At 35.5% G+C, this 22,573-nt stretch overlaps 3 protein-coding genes and 1 long non-coding RNA gene across 8 annotated transcripts; 2 read left to right on the forward strand and 2 right to left on the reverse strand.

Annotated features, from left to right (window-relative positions):
- Window positions 1-2,651: 2,651 nt before the first annotated feature.
- Window positions 2,652-9,935, reverse strand: LOC102619419 (cyclin-dependent kinase G-2). 5 transcript variants are annotated; one of them, XR_008054314.1, is made up of 10 exons: window positions 7,664-9,934; window positions 7,391-7,526; window positions 7,205-7,293; window positions 6,900-7,011; window positions 6,712-6,818; window positions 6,421-6,602; window positions 6,222-6,348; window positions 5,961-6,040; window positions 4,538-4,623; window positions 2,652-3,080 (listed from the first exon to the last, which is right to left on the reverse strand). XR_008054314.1 is itself a non-coding variant. In XM_052440279.1 (6 exons), exons 1-6 carry the CDS (start codon window positions 9,403-9,405, stop codon window positions 6,503-6,505), a joined length of 2,286 nt encoding a protein of 761 aa, XP_052296239.1. In that variant the 5' UTR covers window positions 9,406-9,934; the 3' UTR covers window positions 6,089-6,502. The 5 variants fall into 5 exon arrangements, 1 of the variants encoding a protein (XP_052296239.1); XR_008054313.1 differs by having other exon boundaries at window positions 6,222-6,602; XR_008054316.1 differs by lacking the exons at window positions 2,652-3,080; window positions 4,538-4,623; window positions 5,961-6,040; window positions 6,222-6,348 and adding an exon at window positions 7,105-7,118 and having other exon boundaries at window positions 6,560-6,602; window positions 7,664-9,935.
- On the forward strand, window positions 4,829-5,132 carry LOC127901944 (uncharacterized). The gene is made up of 2 exons (XR_008054317.1): window positions 4,829-4,943; window positions 5,042-5,132. It is a non-coding gene; the product is annotated as an uncharacterized LOC127901944 (long non-coding RNA).
- A 4,955-nt stretch (window positions 9,936-14,890) lies between the features above and the next one.
- On the forward strand, window positions 14,891-19,548 carry LOC102618827 (uncharacterized). Its single transcript, XM_006483984.4, has 11 exons — window positions 14,891-15,201; window positions 15,622-15,704; window positions 15,785-15,920; window positions 16,093-16,586; window positions 16,684-16,731; window positions 16,994-17,168; window positions 17,493-17,605; window positions 17,697-17,793; window positions 17,926-18,145; window positions 18,491-18,644; window positions 18,877-19,548. The coding sequence occupies exons 1-11, from the start codon at window positions 15,006-15,008 to the stop codon at window positions 19,303-19,305; spliced, it is 2,145 nt and encodes a 714-aa protein (XP_006484047.1). The 5' UTR covers window positions 14,891-15,005; the 3' UTR covers window positions 19,306-19,548.
- A 58-nt stretch (window positions 19,549-19,606) lies between these two features.
- Window positions 19,607-22,453, reverse strand: LOC102619129 (uncharacterized). Its single transcript, XM_025101375.2, has 5 exons — window positions 21,986-22,453; window positions 20,953-21,109; window positions 20,566-20,616; window positions 20,260-20,352; window positions 19,607-19,949 (listed from the first exon to the last, which is right to left on the reverse strand). The coding sequence occupies exons 1-5, from the start codon at window positions 22,126-22,128 to the stop codon at window positions 19,872-19,874; spliced, it is 522 nt and encodes a 173-aa protein (XP_024957143.1). The 5' UTR covers window positions 22,129-22,453; the 3' UTR covers window positions 19,607-19,871.
- Between the last annotated feature and the right edge of the window lie 120 nt (window positions 22,454-22,573).

The following is a 22,573-nucleotide window of genomic DNA, read 5'->3' on the forward strand; positions in this document are numbered from 1 at the left end:
TTTTTTCTTGGAAAAGCAATTCCTAGAAAGAAGTTGAACATGATTTTGTTTGGCATTGTGCATCTAGTCTTCAAGTCGCAACCTCTAAAGGGTTTGATATGCACCTTGTGAATGTTGTGACTTGAAAATCCTCCAAGAATTTAAAATGCTGGAAGAAAACAAATTTAAACCTTGTAATTTATATTTTTGAAACTACAACTATCCTTATATGGATCAAAACAATATGGGCGTATATGGTTCAATCTTTTAAACAATTATTAATTGAAAAAAATATATGTAAATAATCCAATTAACCCTTGTGTTTTTATTAAAAAATCTAAAATTATATTTGCAATAGTTGCAATATATATTGATGATTTAAATTTTATTGGAACTCTTAAAGAGCTTTCAAAAGCAGCTTCTTATTTGAAAAATAAGTTTGAAATGATAAATATCTTAGAAAAATAAAATTTTATCTTGGTTTATAAATTGAGTATTTGCCAAGTGGAATACTCTTACATCAGTTAACTATATTAAAAAAGTTTTGAAGCGTTTTTATATGGATGAAGTCCATTCATTAAGTACTCCAATGGTGGTATGACCACTTGCTATGGACAAAAGATCCATTTCATCATGAAGAAGATTGTAAAGCAATTTTTAATCTTGAAGTACCATATTTAAGTGCAATTGGTGCACTTATGTATTTTGTAAATTGTACTCAATCTAATATTGCTTTTCAATTAATTCATTAGCAAGATATAGTTTTGTACCAACTTGTAGGCATTGGAAATGTGTAAAGCATATATTTCACTATCTCTGCAAAATGACTGACATTAGTTTATTTCATCCAAATGGATCAAAATTACAACTAATTGAATATGCAGATGCTAAATATATCTTTGATCCACATAAAACCCGATCTCAAATGGGTTATTTATTTACCTCTAGTAATAGTGTTGTATCATAGCGATTAATGAAACAAACAATGGTTGCAACATCTTCAAATCATTTATAATTACTTGCTACATATGAAGCAAGTCATGAGTGCATTTGGCTAAGATCAATGATACAACATATATTAAGAAATTTATGGATTATCGTCAATTAAAAATAACCCCACAATATTACATGAGGATAATGCAACCTGCATTGCCCAAATTGAAAGTGATCATATAAAAGATGATAGGACCAAACATGCATCACCAAAATTATTTTGTACACATGAGCTTTAAACGAATGGTGATATAAATATTCAACAAATACACTCAAAGTAACAATTTTGTAGATTTATTTACAAAATTCCTATCAATTGCAACATTAAAAAAATTGGTACATATATTGGTATGTGTCAACACAAAGATTTTTATTGAAATCTTAAAATCTCTGCATCAAGACAAGGGGAAGTATACTTATTGGGAAAAATAATTAATCTTGAAGGAAATTTACTTTGCATTTTTCTTAATAAGGTTTTAATGAGACAACTTTATGTCTTCAAAATAATTTGATATGCTCTTTTCTTTAATAATATTTTTCTTCCATAAGTTTTTTTTTTCTAGTAAATGTTTTAATGAGACATTTTTATTTTATAATGAACATAAAAAGGGAATGTTATAAATTTATTAAAATAAATATGGATATTCATAATATAGGTCTCTTAATCTCCTCACCAGCAACTCTTTACTTTCCCATGACTGCCACTATCTCATAAGATGTTATGATCTATAATATTTTCATTAATTTCATATAGTGCTTGTGCTACTATTAAAAGAGAGCTCATCTATTTATTTTATACACAGTTAGAACGGATAAAATTACTGTATAATAGATTGCTCCCTAATTTTACTCTATATTTTGTATTGCCGGCTCATAGTTTTTCTAATATGTTTTATATATTGCGTTTTATTTTGGTCTCTTTTGCCTTGTTTCCATTTGCTTAGAAGTTCAGAAAATAACATTCAGCAATCAATAAACAGACTTTTGTGAACGATACAACTTATTGAACAAGACACTCAATTGGATAGTAGCAATCCCCGTGGTATTGCACCAAAATGTGTGGCAGTCCTAAGGCTTGCTGCAGTTATTGAATCGGCAAGTAACACATGGAGCGGGCCTAAGGCAGAGGGGTTGATTAAGCTTGAGGTACCCACTACTGTGAGCTACTTGTACGTGTATCACCCGGAGATACCGCACTGGAATTTCGGCTACTACTCTTTTTTTATGATTTTTACTAGTCACAAAATTTGGATGACGAGGGTGGACACCATCCGTTAACGTTGAAGCTTGGGAGAGCCCAAAATTGGACTTTAATTGGAGGCGTCGTGAAATGTCCGGGACCCACCCACCAAGAAGCTGATGCAAATGTTGTCATAATGCTCTTCAACCCCCTAAAATTATTGGGTATACTTTCTTGTCCTTAACTTTATTTGCTAATTACAGGAAAACAAAAATCTCAGATCTCTGTAAAATATCTGTTCTTCAGAATGGTTCCATGACCGTATCAGTTCCACTGTCATTTCTTTTTTCCAAAAATGCGACAGGTACAACGGCAGTGTGCTTTAAGGTAGCTGCTATAAAATTACAAAATAAGTTGGGAACACAACTACGAAGTTGAAAAATTATTTCACCGCTCCCTACTTTGAATTGTCATGTATGCTGGTTTTCAACAACTAATAAACCGTCCCAATATTCCCTTTAAATTTCCAAATTTTAAATCATATTTTGATATTCTACCATAAAACTTCAGAAAGTGGGGCGTAACCCAGAACATAAGAAGTCTAATGAGAAATTTTGAAAACCTGCACTTACACCTTCTGCACTTGTACGTTTATTCTTCAGACTACACAAGATAAAATCTGTGAACATCCACCCACGGGAAAAATGATTCGATAGGGGTTTAAAGGAACCCAGATACAAACTGCTTAATCATATTGCCAGATTTTAATCCACGTGGGAAATTATGACCATAATATGTGGTGACATACCCGTCTACTTCTGTTCAATTCGCATCACAAACTTACTCTCTGAGATCCTAAAATTTGTGAATGGGAAGTGGAAGCTTTCATGGTTTTCAATCCCAAAGCAACCCATCCTTCCAGCCACGCCTAAAATAAAATGACATAAATCATATGAACAAAAGTAGCCAAATAAATCATCTCCAAAGAAAATTTTACTTTCAGAATAGAAATCATTGAGCAATTCCTCAAAACGCAAAGCTAACTACATCAGAAGAATGAAATACATTGAAGTGCCCCACTCAAAAAGTAGATACTTATTTAAGTTGCTAACAGAATTGAACAAAACAAGACTAGAATAGACAAAATATAAATCTCACAAAATAAGTCCCCCTGCCTAGTTCCAGATAGATAGATACACTAACTGACAAATATGCACTGCTAGTGACTCAACTATAACATAAAATATGCCTTCCCTTTAACTCCATTTCTTCATGTCAGTCATCATAAATGAAGAGAACAGGAATAGCAAAATAATAATAATAATAAATTTATGTGATAGCATTTCGAGTAAATTGATACTGTTGAAACAAAGACAGTGAGTCTGTCACACAACTTCTAGAAGGTATGAAACTAAAAACCAAATCACTTGTAGGTCACCAATTTTGCCTTACTCTCAAGGACTCAACAAGCTGAAAGGATGTCATGAATAAAAACCCAGTGATTAAGATAGAACAAATTACAAATTAATCAAACTATTAAGTCCAAAAAGTTTTTAGTACTTTCACTGGTCTGGTCTACAACGAGCTACCACTTTGTTATAAATTGGACCCACCACAAAAGTATGTTCTAAATAGATTTTTGTTACAAATGCAAACCTAAAACCAAACATACAGAAGTACAACTTCTACCTCATCAATTCAAGCTAAATTTACTCTGGTGTTACAAACTTTTTCCCACCGTCCCACCCCAATGTCTTACCTTCTCTAGCATGCAATTGGACATTTATCTTCTAAAATATATCAGGGAAGCCAAGGCATATACCCAGAAAAATATATGTTTAATAACTAGTGACTTCAGTTTGCGTACTAAATTCACATTTGAAATTTATGAATGTAATTATGTAAACTTGATGACGAGATGTATCAACAGTGAACTGTTCAGCTCCTGAATCAACTTTAGTTATGGCTATTTTATGTGATTTCAGCATTAAAGTATTTGCAGGTACTATACAAAGGCATTATAGTTCCCAATCAAGAATATGGAATTTGTCTAGACAAAACTTGAATAACAAATCTCAGTACTTCCCAGTTTCAGAGTACTGGTAACAGAAACACATTTTGGCAGTAACATTTTGCATTAAAAGACGTTCACACCCAAAAAAAAAAAAATGCAGAATTTATCTCCATGTCTTCTCCGTAAGGTATTCAAACCAAGAGTTCTCATTACGGTGATGACAAGAACCAATCACATCATAGGAATTACTAGTTGTCAGAAAAATACTAGCAAAGGATAGCCAAGAAACAGATACTTACAAAAAATTGAATAAGAATGAACCAAATATATCGCTCTTACACATGATAAACAAACCAAGAATTGTATGGTACCTCTAGTGAGCCTCAAGGAACAACTAATTGGAAGTTCTATAAAATCCAGGATTACAGGTAACCTCCTCAACCTGCTTGCTTTGAGACTGCAGTGGCATTTGCAGACAATGTCATAAAAAATTCTGCAGCTAATAAAAGTTTTGACTCTTCTCATACCATCAAAGAGAAAAAGAATAGAAAGGGATAAATATAAATATTAGAAAGCAGAGAACCATAACTAGAAGCACGTGACTTAAGCTCTACCAAGAGAACAAATAGTCACATAAGTTTGCAAAATGACATTCTGTCTTCATTTGAGTAATGAGTCCATTGGTGAATTTGGACGTTAAAACAATATCAGTGAAAATCAGATAAGAACAAGCAGAATACGCAATTTGATAACAAACTCATCTAACAATAGCAAAAGGTCACTTCTTTACTTAAATATCGAACCATATTAACAAATAAGATAAGAACAAGCAGAATACGCAATTTGATAACAAACTCATCTAACAGTAGCAAAAGGTCACTTCTTTACTTAAATATCGAACCATATTAACAAATAAGAATCATAACGTGATTGGTCTCCAGAAGCACATTAGTATCTCCACCCCCCTTTCTTTTTTAAAAAGTAATTCTACCCTGCCTCGGTTAGAAATTGAAAATCCATTATGTTAGTTAGCACAAACTGTTTCCTCCATTTCCAATCCTTTCAGTTAGAACTTCAGATATCATAAGCAATCAATAGATATTCATTCATAAAATACGGTTAAATCATACAAGTAGTAAAGAATTGAGAGTGCATCCAGTGAAGAAAGTTCACAAATCTTTCTTTCTTTCTTTCTTTTTTGTGGTGGGGGGGGGTTTGGAATGGTTTCCAGTTTTTCAGTATTTCCATAGTTCTCATCACCTTGTGACAAATTTGTCAAACACAAGTTACTCCTCTTTTTCTCTTTCCTAATCTAACATTATTAATCAAATAAAATGCAATGAATTTGTTCAATGACTTTATCACAGCTTCATGAACTAATTTCAAGACAACTCCTAGTCTAGAAGTTCACGGAAAATGTAAAATATCTCTTCTGCAATGTTAAAAATTTGTTTACAGTTGAGCTATTGAAAAGCTACTCCTGAATTCCGGAGCATGCCAGAACAATCTAACATTATTAATCAAATAAAATGCAATGAATTTGTTCAATGACTTTATCACAGCTTCATGAACTAATTTCAAGACAACTCCTAGTCTAGAAGTTCACGGAAAATGTAAAATATCTCTTCTGCAATGTTAAAAATTTGTTTACAGTTGAGCTATTGAAAAGCTACTCCTGAATTCCGGAGTATGCCAGAACAATCATTTTCAAGATGAAGATACAACTCCTCATGGATGGAAAGCAAAATCCTAGTCCCACCTAACATTTCCACAGATATTAAATTGATAAATTACCTTCAAAGCACAAGGGTTACAGTCAATTTCTTCATCAATGAAAAGCTAACAACGTCCCCTCCACTTCACACCAATCGTCTCTTGCAAACACAACGTGAATATTAAAACAGATAGAAGATAGCCGCCAGTAAAATCCAGAATATTTCAAATTCAATACCAAATTTCGAGATAATTGTTTACAATGTGCCAATGAAGATATGTTACATACACAAGTTCCAGCTGAAATTGCTCTATTAAAGAAGAAAAGCTGTTAAGCCACACCTTGCGATGCAAGCAATGTCACAGATGCATTTCTACATGATCCCCAGCACTGAACAAAGTTAACCTGCAAGAAATCTGGTTGACAGGATGGTGCAAACAATTTCTCCATACAAATCACTGTGGATGCCTGCTAAAAAACAGCATGAATGATCGTCTGACAAGCAATGTTCGGAACTTCTGTTGAATGCATATCCCTCACCTCAACCATGGTCATAGCAAACGACTACAGAAATCTAAAGCACAGGGATCTTTGCCATTGTTGCTCAATCAACTAATTTCTCCTAACCAAATAAACCACCAGTACCTAGTTCCCCTTGTTGCAGCTCCTTTCTACGCTGCTCTTCTAAAGGATCTGGACTCTTCATCATTCTTCGCATACGCCTAACGTAACACAAAAGGAACTTGAATATACAAAGTATCCAGACAAAAATAACAAGAAAAGATTAAGGCTCCTGACGTTTCAACTTCTGAATTCAAAATGTCAAGATACCTGTCTTGAGCATGTTGAGCAGGAAAAGTAGGCATAAAATCTTTGGACTTCGGAAGTGGAACTTCACGGAACCAATCATGATTAAGTGCAGCTTCAGCTGTTATCCGCTGCAAATAACAACATGGGCATAAATACAATCAAGCAATCATGATGATCATAAAGAAAGACTACAGAGGACCAATAATTACCTTGTCAGGATCATATGTTAACAGTGAGTTTAATAAATCAAAGCCAGCATCAGATAAAACTGGTGATCCAGTGAAAGATGTTGCTGGGAATTTCTTGCGCAATAGATTATACCTGAAAGGTAAACGTCAGTGGTTAATACAAACATGGAAAACATTGTAACTGAAAGTGTCACCAATGGAGGCCAGATAGCCAGATCAGAATCACCCAAAGCTGGACGCCTGGGAAAACAGTGGCAACAATAAGAAAACCTCAGTGTCATTTTCAACTTTGTTCTGAATAGAAATAATTAAAAGTCAATACTTACTGATGCTTGATAAAGTTGACCTTAACTCCAGGCAGCTTAGAAAACCCAGGCCAAATTTTCTCATTAGGAGTACCAAGAGTTTTAAAGATCTAAACAAATAGAAAAACCCATATAATAAAATTAGACCAAAGGAAAATTATCAAGGTGTTTCACCTTACATCTGAGGCATTGAAGAACTAAATTTACCTTGTCAAGTTGATCAAATTCACTTTTCCCATTGAACAGTGGCTCCTTTGATAATAGCTCAGCCATGATACAACCCAAAGACCACATGTCAATTGCCGTTGAATACTGTTTTGATCCCAATAGAAGTTCAGGTGCCCTGCAATAGCAGATGTGTATTTTAGTGTTTATGTCAATAGTGTCTGCTTACAAGCAAAATAGAATATGAAAAAGATATTCTAAAGCATGTTTCACAAAATGTTGCTTGAAAGGAGGGAATGGGCAAATGCAGCTTACCTGTACCAAAGGGTAACTACCAAATGAGTATAAGGTTTCAGTGGGCTCCCATATTGACGAGCCAGCCCAAAATCACAGATCTTCAACTCACCTCGGTTATTTAAAAGCAGGTTGGAAGTTTTCAAATCCCTATGAAGCACCCAATTATCATGAAGATACTTAATACCCTCCAATAGCTGGAGCATCAAGCATTTTACTTCACTCTGACTAAATGGTTGCTTCATTGTCTCCATCAGTCCCTTGAGATCATGTTCCATGTATTCCATTACCATAAAAATGCTATCTAGGTTACTGCCTACAACAACTTCTTTAACATCCACGATTGAAGGATGATGAAAAGAAAGAAGTATGTTTATTTCCCTCAGAGAAGTCAACGGAAAACCTTCTCTTTCTTTCTCCATCTTAACTTTCTTCAGTGCTACTATTTCCCCAGTCTTCTTATCTCTAGCTCTATATACAACACCATAAGTGCCTTCATCTATCTTATTCAGTCTCTCAAACTCATCAACACTTCTACATCCCTGAAGCATATTTATACTTCTTTGAGGAGGTCCCGCAGGTTCTGGTGTCCCACAAGAATCATTTTCATCCTCAGAATCTGTATCAGACCCACCAACACTATCATTGTTATTATGATCCTCATCAATCTCCATGTAGTCGCCCTTCTCAGATTCATGGCCATGATACTCATCGCCACTCAATGACCTAGCACGGTCGCCTCGTTCGTCAGATTCAGATGACCTTGATCTAGATCTTTCAGACCCTATTCTCTTAATTTCACTGAGCTCGGGACTGAGAAATTTATTTCGTGCTCTGGTTTGCAAAGACTCTGAAACAGGCATTTTTTTCCTCCTTTTTGGCAGTTCCTCATCTTCTGAAATTTCACCTTCATCAGCAGGAGAGCTATTTCCAGCTGCCCATCTCGAAGATGATATATTCCGGGTTGGTGCATAATCTTCATCATCTACATGCTCCACTTCCTGCTCATTATGCCATTGCTCCCTTGGCGGGGAAGAAGCCAAACCCACAGGAGATTCAGGTGCAGCATATTCAACGGACCTGGCAGCCACAGGAGGAATGATTGGTGAAACAGACTGCCAATTATTGTTTAAACTACTCTTTATGGGGGATACACACACACCCCCTTCTGGGACAACAGTAGGTGATTTCCAATATGCCTTAGGCAAAGATGGAGGAGGAGGAAGAGCTGTCGCAACCAGCCTACTCTTACCCATATCACTATCATCTCTGTCCCACACAATGGGAGAAAACTTCCTTTTTCTCTCCAAAGGAGACTGATTCCCATTCTCTACCACCTTAGAAACCTCATTATCTTTAACCTTTGAAACAGACTCAATTTCAGCTGCATCATCAGACCCACTTTCACTTGACAACTCACCAGGCTCCTTATCAACAGCCTTCAATGACAACTCAGGTTCCCGAAGTCCACGGCTACCACTACCTCCACCTCCGCTGCTACCTGAATCACTCCTACTAGAAGAGGAGCAGAAGCCACCATTTATTATCACTTCCCTCTCCTTAACATCCTTTTGTCTAACCCTTACCCTATCTCTTGCATAAGGAACATGACCCTGCCCGTTACTTTCATGATTACTGTTCCTAATCCTCTCATAAGCAAATTCGTCCTTGGAATACGTGTATTCACGTCTTGACACATCAAGCTCAGACTCTCGGTCCCTGAACTCATTATCTCTATAAACCCCATGTCTCCCAGCCGCCATATATGCTTATCAATAACTAACTTTGAGTAGGAGACCCTTACTTCAATTCAAATCCCTCTAGTAAAACCCCAATTCTAGGGAACAATCAAATAAATATTTTTTTTTTCAATTTTTCAAGAATTAGAGAAAAGGTAAAATGAAACCCTAAGTCAAACCCAAATTCAGATCTACAGGTAGCACAAAATCAACTAACCAAGCACTTTATGAATACAGAAAGGATAACAAGAAAGGAAATATGAATAGAAAATCACTCGATTATCCGCTTTATAATGCGAAATCGAAAGTGAAACCCTAGAATTTAAAGAGCAAATAAAAAACGCTTCCTAGAAGTTGGGGAAAATGAAAGATACAATCTTTTTGATCCCTCATACGAAGATAACACTGGATCGCGCTTGCCAATCGGGACAGGCACAGATTGGGAGAAAGCGGCTAACTGCAGCTTCGAGAGAGAAATTAATCAAGAGGCAACGAGATATAGATATACTTACTTTGGGTCGCGTTTGTGATCGCGATACGATGATGGGTTCTCGGTTTTTATTTTTATTTTCGAATTATTATGGGATGTGGTAAAATATCATTAGGACGCACTTGTGCTGGCATGATATCATTGGTCCATTCCAGTCTTCCATCACAATTACAATTTTAGGCCTTAATTAATTTTCGTTCATTTTTTTGAGAAATTTACCATCATTAGGATACTGATACTAATCATGCATTTATAATAATATCTCAAAACTAGCTCAAGTTCTAATTTTATACCAACCAACTTCTGTTTAGTTAACTATATTAGTTACCATTAAATAATTTAAGGTAAAATACTATTTAACTCCTTGAGCGAGTGAGTCTCCCAAAGTAATTCAAGGGTAAAATAATTTTTTAACTTAAATTCTTTAACTTGGTTAATGGAGTTAATGCAAAAGTGATAAATTAATATAAAACTAAAACTTGAGGTGATATTAAAATATTATAAAAAAACTCATGGCGTCTATCTATACTTTCAATATCTTGAGCTGCTGTTAAGTGATAATTTTATTTTTTTCTTATATATATATATATATATATATTATGTTTTGTGCCTATATTAGTTATTATTAAATAATTGAAGATAAAATATCCTTTTACTCCTTGAGCTAGTGAGCCTCCCAAAATAAAATTTTATCTTCTTAAATAAATTCAAGAGTAAAATAGTTTTTAACTTAAATTCTTTAAATGTGGTTAATGAAGTTAATGCAAAAGTGATAAGTTAATATAAAACTAAAACTTGAGGTGGCTATTAAAATGTTACAAAAAACTCATGGTGGCTATCTATACTTCCAATATCTTGAGCTACCGAGTTGGTTAAGAGATAATTTTTATTTTCTTCTTACATATATTATGTTTTATGCCTATAACTTATCTTATGCATAGGATAATGTGGTACAACCCCTAAAAGGTGCATTTGGTATTGTTATTATCTTGTGGTGTTTCTTAAATTTGTTTAAACAAAGGAAATGATTTTTTTTTATGTAATATTTTATAAATTAAAATATGAAACATTATTTAAGAATGAGAATATAAAGATGTGAGAAGTATAGAATAATGAGCAAGATCTACAAAATGATTAGTAAATGAAATGGGGAAAATGTGTCTAATTCCTCTAGAATACACCTTTAACTTTAGTTTCTAATGGATCAAGGGTTGAAAATATTTATGATGATTTGGATAAAGCCATATTTTGTGGTCTCTGAATCTGAATTGAATATATTGCCACAAGAAATAATATTAACCATCTTTTTCTCAATTATCCCAAAGGGGAACATAAGATCGCATGCGATCCAAATTGCCAATTTTGCTGCTCATATTTTGTTGTAACTTGGTAGTAGTTGTGTATTTGCCAAAATAAGATTTTACAGGAAATTCAGTCAGTACACATTTTGAAGAGGTCAAGATCTTCGTATAAGTGAATGACCAAATAGGGGTGCCATGATAGAATTATCTATCTATGATGGATGTTTAGGTATAGTGATATTTCTAGATGTACACACATCTAATTTAAATTTGCCACATACATTAATCGTTTGTACTAGTTGTATGCTTCTGCGAGTTGAGAGTTGTGCTACTATACTCATACTTATGTTTAGTTTAATGAAATTTTAGTTTATGACGTATATATAAAAGACATTCTATTTCTCTCCATTTCCTGGAGCAGAACAGACACAAGCTCATAAAATTACCTAAGCTAATCAGTATCAAAGCATTAGGTAATTAGGATACATGAGACGACAACTGCAAATTGTCATTCTATGATTTCCGCCATGTAAGATAGGTCATTATTCATTTTGTATGATTGGTTTGTCATGGACTCATGAACTACAACATAAAGAAATTGTGAATATTGTATCCCTCCCAGTCTTAGTCATTAATCATTTTGCGTAATTTTGGACTTGCTGCCCTTATTTTTGTGCCTGATCCCATATTAATTTGCTCTACTGGTGCCTTTAAGATTTTGGACTTGCTACCCTTATTAAATATTTGCTATCCATATTTGCATCTATTAATAGTAATAAATGTAAAAACCCACTCTAAACAGATTCCTCATCAATGCTCTACCGCTGCCTTTAAGAGTCAGTTTTGCTTAAGAAATAGCTGGAACGCTTATAAAGGCATATGCATCCAATTAAAAATAAAAAATCACAAATCATTTGTGTTAAGATTTATGCTTTTTTATTAGTAGAAAGACTAACTTAGAGTGGGGGGGTTTCCATTTCCAATATTTATTCTAGGCACTGACTCATTGGAGAGGCATTATTTTAATACCAAAGTGAATATGCAAGCTCATATTTATGTAAAAAAAAACAAGAGATAAAACAACAGTCGCTGGTAGATTTGAGCATTTTGTTGTGCTGCTGTAGATAATTACACCAACAAAGGGAAGGTAACTTGAAAGAGAATGAAGAGGGCACGTGCCCAGTCCTTTTTATGTAGTGAGTCTGCTTTCTCAGAGGTCTTTATAGCTTTTTCATTCAATTTGGCTTCCGCATTTGCACGTTTTTCTTCAGCTATTCTCCTTGTAGTTGCAAGTTTGTTTATCAATCGCTCTTGTGCTCAAGCTTTCGATCTCTCAGCCTTCACTTACAAGTACAAAAGAATTATTCAGAAAGCTAACGTCTAAAGCAGTATGCATTTATATACAGTCTATGTTATGTGTGTTACTAACATCTAAAACTAAACAAGTACTAATCAAAGCTTCATAATTATGTTTAGTCAACCACACTGAAAGACTCAGACCTAAAAACAAAAAAAGCCAAAACGGTTTTTCAGAAAAATTCTAATATACAAAGAAATGTACTTTAAAACCATAGATTTTTTAGATTTGCAAAATAAAAAACAAAATAATTGTTGATGCCGAAATCCGGATAAGTTAGTCAGATCTTAGATCCTTGCATCATCATTAAATTTGTTTGGTGGGAAGCTGATGATTAGTTAGCACCATGAGCAGATTTTCTATGAGCAGATGTTCTGTGAGCAGAAAACCCATGAGCAGAAAACCCATGAGCAGATAATCCATGAGCAGACGATCCATGAGCAGAGAACCCATGAGCAGATAACCCATAAGCAGACGATCCATGAGCAGAGAACTCATTAGCAGGCAATCCATGAGCAGATAACCCGTGAGCAGACGATCCATAAGCTGAGAACTCATGAGCAGGCAATCCATGAGCAGATAACCCATGAGCAAACGATCCGTGAGCAGATAACCCATGAGCAGACAATCCATGAGCAGATAACCTGTGAGCCGGTGAACACAACCAACGGTCAGGAGGTGCCGGAAGTTTTTCCGACGAGAACCCTCCGACGCTCAAGTCAGGGATTCGGGTCTTACTTGGAAAAACCCATACCACAATTCATGTGGCTTAATTATGATTGCTTTAAACAAAAAGCTCTTAAGTAAATTTAAAGGAAAAGAATTCAAAATAATCAATCTTAAAGAAATCACAGGCGAAAGAGAAATTTCTCTGTGGTAGAGAGAGAAAAATGTCCAATGGGTTCAGTTGCTTAGAGAGAGAGAGAGCTAGCCCCAAGACCCCTTTTCCTTTCCTTTTCTAGGGTTTTTATAGAAAACTATAGCGGTTTTCATCCACTAAGAATATGGTCCCTAATATTTCGGAGAAAATGTTTTGACTGAATCGTGCTTTCTGGTAACTTCCTGGTCGAGGTGACCAATAACATCCTAGTCGAGGTGATGTGCTCGAGGTCACCACATATTATTCTGGTCGAGGTGACCAATAATATCCTAGTCAAGGTGATCTGCTCGAGGTCACCACATATTATTCTGGTCGAGGTGACCAACGATATCCTGGTCAATGTGATCTGCTCGAGGTGACCAATAACATCTTGGTCGAGGTGATCTGTTCGAGGTCACCACATATTATTCTGGTCGAGGTGACCAATAAAATCCTGGTCAAGGTGATCTGCTCGAGGTGATCTGCTCAACTATTTGCTCACTTTTACTCTGGAGGAGAGCGCGATAATGTATGAGCAAACACCTTTATCTTGGTCACCCTATTTCATTCCCTAAACAATAATAATAAAAGTTTAGATCTATTCTAGCCCTAAAATATACCTATAAATTAACTTTGCCTCGTGAAAACTTGAACCAACCAACATACATGGCAGTAATAGTAAAAAAATATTCCATAAAGTAACTGTTTATACATAAAGTAGCAACCTTGTATTTTATGGGTCTGACTGTGTTAGAACTGTGCAACAGTAGAGCACTGTTGATGACCGTACGATTATAAAAATAAATATTAAATATGCACTTACTATTATGATCTGACGGGCATTATCAGTGCTCTACAATGGAGCAGCTTCACCGTAACCACTGCCTTATTTTATTACTCAGTAAACATGCCTTCATTCACAACTGAATCTGGAGAAGAATTTCGGTGGCAAAATTAAAAAAAAAATGAAAAAAATGAGCATAACTAAAAACTAATTTCAATGGCGAAATTCTCTTCTCTCTCTTTTCTTTTTGTTTCTTCATCTCTTTATCAATTTCTTTGTCTTGTAAAAATAGAGATGTCCTTTTTCTTTTAGATATACTTAAGGGCTAGGGTTAGCTAAGAGTTAGGGGAAAAAAAATACCATTGCTTTAATGAAATGACTAAGATGACCTTAGACAATTTCACTAAAATACCCTAAAAGAATTGGGGATATTGCAATAGAAAAATTTAGGTTTTATTTAGTAAATATTTATATATGTGATTTTAAGCTAAGATAATTTATTTCATAGTTATTTGATGAAAAAAATTATTATTTTAAGAAAAAAATTTATCAAACACCATCAATTTTTAATTTACAATTAGTATTTTCATGTTATTTTCTTACAACAGTTATAGCATTAAAGTGAGCTACAAGCTTCACACGTGATGAGAGGCAGGAGAGCCGGACATTTAAGAAAGCCGGGCCAAGCCCAGTTGAACCCCAAAAAACAAAAAAAAAAGAGCGCATTAAACAAAATCAACTAACTATAAAACCATGCGACACTTAGCTTCACTTCCTTCAAATTTCATCGTCCATTACCATTCACTTCGACAAACCATTTTCTTAATTCTGCAATGAGGATTGTAGCGTTTACGAGAAGACTTAACTGTTTCTCCAGAATCAAAACATTCCCATATCCATATGGGTATACTCCATGCAGAGCCTTATCAGACTCCAAAACTATCGTTAGCAATGAAGCTGTGGTTCCGGTTTTGATAGTTGGTGCAGGACCCGTCGGTCTCGTTCTCTCTATACTTCTCACAAAATTAGGTATATTTTAAAATTTCTTGGTTTCCATTTTCATTAAATCGTGTTTCAGTGGTTGGTTGCTGAGAAAAGTGTGTGGAAATGAAGGAAAGCAATAAAACATTTTGTCAGCAAAATGTTTGACTTGTGGTCTCTGAGAATGTTATTGAACGCTCTTCATTTTCTGTTTTCCCTTCTTCTGGGTGACTTTATGATCCATTTTACTATTTTTCTGTTTCTTCTAAGTTTTTTTCTCTCACGAGTGGTTAGGATTTACTAATTGAAATAATATTTTCAATCTGTTTTCATTTAAATTTGGTTTCTCCAAGAGAGAAATTGATAGTTACAGACTTAAAAGATCATGTTCTTACCATGGAAAGAGGGAAAACTGGAGGTTTTGTTCTAATCTTTTTCGTTTTTTTGGTGATTAATGACATTTTGTAGGGATAAAATGCTCGGTTTTGGAGAAAAACAAGGCCTTCTCTACGCACCCGCAGGCTCATTTTATCAATAACCGGTCTATGGAGGTTGATTTTCTTGTATGCAAGATATGCATTGGTTTGCTTTAAACGATTTCAGGCTTCATTGAGGTGCGATTATTGATTAGGTGTTTCGGAAATTGGATGGCTTGGCAGAGGAGATTGAAAGGTCACAACCGCCAGTTGATTTGTGGAGAAAATTCATATATTGTACATCAGTAACGGGTCCAATTCTTGGGTCAGTGGACCACATGCAACCTCAAGGTATGATACATCTCTTGGCATCATAGGACCATGATTATAAGACTACAAGGCATATTTATCATCTTTACGAGATTTGTCACATTTTATGATCGTATGATATGGTTTATTTTCTGATTATAATTTTCGAAAGAATGTAAATTTGCTGATTGATTATGTTGTTATTTCTCACCAGATTTTGAGAAAGTTGTCAGCCCAGTCTCTGTTGCACACTTCTCACAGTACAAATTAAACAAATTACTACTTAAGCAGCTGGAAAAGCTCAACTTTAAAATTTGTACATCAGAAGGTACGGAGGGCCTTCACAACCACTTGCTCCAGGGAAGGGAAATATTAATGGGGCATGAGTGTGTATCTGTCAGTGCTACTGATCAATGTATAAATGTGATTGCTTCATTTCTCAAGGAAGGGAAATGTACAGAGAGAAATATCCAGTGCAATATTCTTATTGGTACAGATGGTGCTGGAAGTACTGTGAGGAAGCTTGTAGGAATAGATCTAGTAGGTGAAAAAGACTTGCAAAAGCTTGTCAGTGTTCATTTTCTTAGCAAAGACCTTGGAGACTACCTACTCAATGAGCGACCTGGAATGCTATTTTTCATTTTCAATACTGAAGCTATTGGAGTCCTAGTAGCTCATGACCTTAAGGAAGGAGAATTTATATTGCAGGTATTGTGGGCCGTAGAAGCTGTTTGGAATTTTGTTGTGTTGATTTGTACTTCTTTAATGTGATATACTATCTGTAACTTGTTGCTAATAATCTCAGGTGCCTTTTTACCCTCCTCAGCAAAACCTTGAAGATTTCAGCCCCGAGGTGATTTCCTTTCATTGTTGATATTTTTTTTTTTTGAGACTGAATATTTGTATGCCATCCTTCACAGTTCCTTTTGTGTGGGAAAGTGTGAAGGATGACAATGTTAAGAGTTAGATAAAGTGAATGACAGAAATTCATTAACTCAATTAATACAAATCGCAAGCCTGCAGGGCAATTTTATATGTAGTTATAAGATTCATCATGCAAATAAGTAAGTTCTCTCCTCTGTTAGTAATTCTTCGAAGGATACAACTTGTTGTAGATATGCGAGAAGTTAATATTCAAATTAGTTGGTTGGGAACTTTCAGACATCGATGTGATTGATATAAAGCCATGGGTGATGCATGCTGAAGTTGCTGAGAAGTTTCTATGCTGTTACAATCAGATTATACTTGCTGGTGATGCTTGTCATAGGTTCCCTCCTGCTGGTGGTTTTGGTTAGTAGTTAAATTTTGTGCACACTGTAAAGTGCCTCCTATTCTGTTAACTGATAGCAACTGAATCATTACACTTTTAAACTCTTGATGATTGAGAAATAATTATAGAAAATAAAAATATATTTGCATTGGATCCTCAGAATCATATTCGAAATGGTGTTTGGTGTAGAAAGCCTCCTTGGTGCAAATTGAAATGAAGAGTCCAGATCCTGCTTCATATTCTCTACTAAAGGGAATTACCAAATAAGAAAGAACAAAAAAAAAAGTTCTTAATTACATTGGTTGGTATAACAATAAAAAAGTTTGTGAAAATTTTTTGTGCAGGAATGAATACTGGCGTTCAGGATGCTCATAATCTTGCCTGGAAAATAGCTTCCGTACTTAAGGATATTGCCCCGGCTTCAATACTAAATACTTACGAAACAGAACGTAAGCCGGTATTGATTTTGTCTTTCTGCCTTCTTCCTTCTCTCTCTATTCTGACATAGATGGATGTCATAGATGGATGACATGATATGCTGTTTTCAGATTGCTGAATTCAACACTGCACTTAGTGTTCAGAACTTTAGAGCCGCCATGGAAGTTCCTTCTGCTCTTGGTCTTGACCCAACTATTGCAAACTCCGGTAAGCCAATACAACTAATGCTTTAATTCTTTCATCTTAGTCATCCGTCTTTCTTTCTAGCCACTGTTTCTCATCAAACATTTATCCAACCCCCACATATTAGTGAAATATTATCATTTTCTGCTTTTGCAGTGCATCAACTAATTAATAGAGTGGCTGGTTCTGTTCTGCCATCTGTACTACAGAAGGCATTGCTGGAAGGAATTTTTAAGGTAGGTCGTGCACAGCTATCAGAATCTCTTCTGAACGAAAGCAACCCTCTTGGATCTTCAAGGCTTGCCAAATTGAGGCATATATTTGAAGAAGGAAAGAGTCTCCAACTCCAGTTTCCTGCTGAAGATCTTGGTTTCAGGTGTCACGTTCACTTTCATAATAACCTTTCAGCTCTACACGTTACGGCTTCTTCAATCTCAAATTCCTTTCTACATCAATCTAATTCTGAAAAAATATATTTTCGGTATCACAAACTTGGGAGTTTTGGTCATCAGCTTATTTTGGTGTCCCCTTAACATGGCTATGTGATGCAAAGTTCCTCTAAACAGAAGATCAGCTCTATTATTTCACCCTTCAAACTCCCTATTCTGTGGTTTTATTTCCACTTCAAGAGAAACAGAATTAGTCTTCGGTCATTCCCTTCAGACAAGCCCTTTCAATTTCGGAGTTTCTGAACTACTGTCTTTATTTATCAATTTTTAAGGTACCTTAAAGGAGCACTTGTTCCTGATAGTGATTGTGAGGTTGGCGCTCCAGAGGCACCTACGGGTCATCGGAGGGACTTTGTTCCTTCTGCAAATCCAGGATCAAGGCTGCCCCATATGAATGTGAGGGTGTTGTCAACAGTAAGAAATCGGGTAATGTAACTAGTCTTTTCTATACTATTTATTGCTCTATATATATGGCTGGCCTTGCATTTTTTTTCATCCATGGAGAGTTCACAGTTTTTGAAATCAGGAGTTCCCAGTTCCATTTACTCAGCAACTGATTAGCTGGAATCAATCATTTTTGAAAAGGCCAATTGCATATATGATATTCAAGCCCATTTTAGATGGCAGCATAACTGATTCATGTTTTGTCACATTGTAGGAGATCATCTCTACACTGGATCTTGTGTCTGGAGATAAAGTTGAATTCCTCCTCATAATAGCACCAGTAGAAGAGTCCTACCATCTTGCTCGTGCTGCATTGAAGGTGGCCGAGGATTTCAAAGTTCCTACTAAGGTATGTGTGTTGTGGCCTGCTGGTACTACGAATGAAGTTGAATTCAGAAGTGCTGCAGAATTGGCACCTTGGAAGAACTACATAGATGTTGTAGAAGTTAAAAAGTCATCAGATTCATTGTCATGGTGGAGGATCTGTAAGATGACTGACAAGGGAGCCATCTTGGTCCGACCTGATGACCACATTGCCTGGCGTTCAAAATCAGGTGTTTCTGGAAACCCCAAATTGGAGATGGAAATGGCTTTTTCCGCTGTTCTGGGAATAAAGCCAGTCAATGTAGAAGGAACAACATAACCATGAACCATGATTCTTTGAAGACATGTTTACTGATGCCACTTCTTAATTCGATGGAAGGAGCTGTTCCCCACATGTTTACTTATCCACGCACTGTGATGCATGCAAGTATAGAGGAATAAAGTCGCATAGATTAGAATATTGTAGTCAAAATATATATGTCCTTTTTTTCCCCTCTTTTTTCTTTTCCCCACTCAGACAACCAATTTTATAGAGCATTTCTAAAAGATTGTAGTGGTATTATTATTAAGGTGAGACGTGGGGCCAAAGTCGAGTGCATATCATTCCAAAGAGTGTATACTGATCGAAACTGCGTATTTTTGCCATTTCGTTGCTCATATTTGACAGACGTTGCCATTACATTAACTAGTACAATCAATCAAATTACATTTGAGAAATGCTATCATTTCAATGTAGTTCATTGGAAGAACTTGCCAAGATAAAGACCAGAGATTTAGCATTAGAAATGGAAAATGATTCCGGTCATAGATCTAGCCAGTGTCCTGTTATATGGCATGATCAAATATCATCGATGTCTTAAGATGATATAAAGGATTTATTTGATCTTAAATTTGGCTACAAACTAGGATGATCGCATGGCCTATAACTGCAGTGACAATTCCAAGTAACGCACCAGCAATGACCTGCAATTAAAAGGGATAAACAATTTTTTTTAAAAAAAGATTGATTCATACAAGACTCACACATTCTGCAAATGAATTTATATATGTATATCTAAAGATTTCTCAACCTACAACTTCCATCAGTATATATAGATATTGAAGGTCAATTAAAGTACTTACAGATATTGAATGTATTGCCTACAAGGTTGGGGTTAATTTTGACCACAACGGATGGGGAAACTACAGACTTAAAGACACCCAATGGCAGTAGATATATAATGTGTAGTCATCAGTAACTTATGGGTAAAAAATTCGTTGCGATTTACCATACCTGAGCAGGGGTGTGACCAAGAAGTTCACGCAATGGTCTGCTTTCAGCCAGAGGATGTTCAGCAGGAAGTTCATATACAATTTGATTTAAGACCTGAAGAATATCCAGTTCAAATACATGAAAAATAAAAATGAAGCAAAATTCAAACAAGAATTTCATAATATTAATAAAATAATAAGTCTTGGACAAGGCATACAATCAACCAATAAAGCTTCTATGCCATGCCATTTCTCTTATATAAAGATTCGTGATAGGGGTGACAATGGGGAAGCAGGGGAGAAACTAAAAGCAGCAAGAGCATCAAACCTCTGCCTGGCGCCCGGCTTGTAATCTTACACCGGTCGCATCATACATCACCTGCCATGATTATTCAACATTAGAATAGCAATATTCATCAATAAGAATGACATCTTCCACAACATCATGATTGTAGCAAATAAAATAAAATCATCCTAGTATGAAATATGTCACTCACACAGCTGACAATGAGAGAGCAGTACATATAAAAACTCACACTAGGTATAATGAGATCTTAAAATAATACTACTTTAAAACATTGAGAGTTGTTCTATAAGAATTAAATAAATGTCACCTATATGTCAATCACGGTGGACCCTGTCATATCGGGATTATTACTTTGATTAGCAGTTGACTTATATGCCAGGTAAAACAAGATGGAGAAAGGGATTGTACCACACATGCCAATATCAGAGCAGTAGCAAACAGCGGCCCACCAAAACCTTCTTGAAACCCAACTGCCATTGCTAGAGCTGTGACAGTTGCAGAGTGGGAAGACGGCATTCCTCCAGATCCAATAAGTTGCTTGAGATCCCATCGTCTTTCCTTGTACCTGCAAGTCTAGCAAAGCTTAAGCTTCTCAGGATAATTTAAATTACAAAAAAGCAAGATTCACCAATATGAGTATAGCTGTAAGCATATACACATAGGAAAGTAGCTATCTAAAAGTTACTAAGATCATAACGCAAAATTTACCAAAGAAATTCCCCATTTGCATAATTATCAGGTAAAGTTTCCTAGGCACGGATTCTCTCCTGCATAACATTTCGCAAGAAACAGACGGTTGGGACTCCCAGGAAAAAGGTGCTTTTTGCAATAATTAGACAGCACCAAAATGAGAAAAGGCAAAACAAAGAAAAGTCTCACTTGCAAAAGACAATTGATAACCAACAAATTCCCTACATTATTGATTCCAAACATGATAAAAACTGTTCAAAGTAACAAGAAAAGACTTGAGGAACCCCACAATTCAGCAAGCTGCCTATGACCGTATTCTGAAGTGAAAAAAGAATTACAGCGTCCACCCCAAGAACTCGGGCTTATCCAGCAGAAACCCATGAGTTTGATTCATGACTAATCAAAATAATTATTAGTTCTTATTCATTTCAAGATCTCAGCAAAGCCATAATTCCAAGATAAATAAATAAATAAATTTGGACAATGTTTTAACTGATCTCTACCTACAAGAATCATATAAACAAATTAAATCGAGAAAATAAAGACCACCTTTAAAACATAAAAATTGCTAGCAGGGCACTAATCACAAACAACTTAATTCACATGTAAGCAGGGCACTAATCACAAATCTCGTAAACAAACAAATCCAAAACCAACAAACAGATCATAACCAGATCCGAATTCCAAGGTTAATCGAAATTAAACAACCCAATTGATTGAGAGGAAGAGAAAGGGAAGAAAAAAAAAATACCAGGCAGTGAAGAATTTGGCGCATTGGGCGATGGTAAAGGCGACAAAAGCTGAAATGAGAGGAAAATTCGTAATTATAGACGACGATGACGAAGAAGAAGAAGAAGAAGATGTCGTCGAAACAGAGTCAGAAAAATCATCCATCTCAATCAAGAAATGGTTGCAATGAATGAATGAATTAAAAAGAAAAAAAAGGTTAAAATTGGATATATCTTTCTTTCTTTAAAGGCGGGTGTTTAGTTTGATTCTTCGGAAGGGGAGAGAGAGAGCTTGACTGTTCTAGAATTAATAAGAAGAAGAAGAAGAATAAATATTTAATTAATAAGAGTAATGAGTCTGGTTTCTTCTTTCTTCTTTTGTTTCGTTGATGTTGCCCGTGCCCGTTGTTGAGGCCTGCAGTTTGGGGAAACTTTTTCTTGGAAAAACAACTAACGGTCGTTGCCTTCTTTCACCCGACTGAATATGCTCACTAGTTCAAATCTTGCTCGAATATAAACCCCCCCACCCCCCAACTCAACTTGTTCTCTTCTTCGGAATTATAATAATAAACTATTTATTTATTTATTTTTATAACGTGCTCTTCTGTCAC

This window comes from Citrus sinensis, chromosome 4 (assembly GCF_022201045.2).
Source record: "Citrus sinensis cultivar Valencia sweet orange chromosome 4, DVS_A1.0, whole genome shotgun sequence".
NCBI lineage: Eukaryota > Viridiplantae > Streptophyta > Magnoliopsida > Sapindales > Rutaceae > Citrus > Citrus sinensis.

Bases quoted from the DNA above. Each gene is read 5' to 3' on its own strand.
- LOC102619419 (XM_052440279.1), bottom strand. From the start codon at position 9,405: ATGGCGGCTGGGAGACATGGGGTTTATAGAGATAATGAGTTCAGGGAC. The intron at 7,527-7,663 runs GTAAGCTGCATT...CTGCTATTGCAG, and splicing joins GTAGTTACCCTTTGGTACAG to GGCACCTGAACTTCTATTGG. The intron at 7,012-7,204 runs GTAAGTATTGAC...TTTACCTTTCAG, and splicing joins GTCAACTTTATCAAGCATCA to GTATAATCTATTGCGCAAGA.
- LOC102618827 (XM_006483984.4), top strand. From the start codon at position 15,006: ATGAGGATTGTAGCGTTTACGAGAAGACTTAACTGTTTCTCCAGAATC. The intron at 15,921-16,092 runs GTATGATACATC...ATTTCTCACCAG, and splicing joins GGACCACATGCAACCTCAAG to ATTTTGAGAAAGTTGTCAGC. The intron at 16,732-16,993 runs GTGATTTCCTTT...AACTTGTTGTAG, and splicing joins TTGAAGATTTCAGCCCCGAG to ATATGCGAGAAGTTAATATT.
- LOC102619129 (XM_025101375.2), bottom strand. From the start codon at position 22,128: ATGGATGATTTTTCTGACTCTGTTTCGACGACATCTTCTTCTTCTTCT. The intron at 20,617-20,952 runs GTACAATCCCTT...TAATCATGGCAG, and splicing joins CTCTGATATTGGCATGTGTG to GTGATGTATGATGCGACCGG. The intron at 19,950-20,259 runs GTATGGTAAATC...TTTTAATTGCAG, and splicing joins TTGGTCACACCCCTGCTCAG to GTCATTGCTGGTGCGTTACT.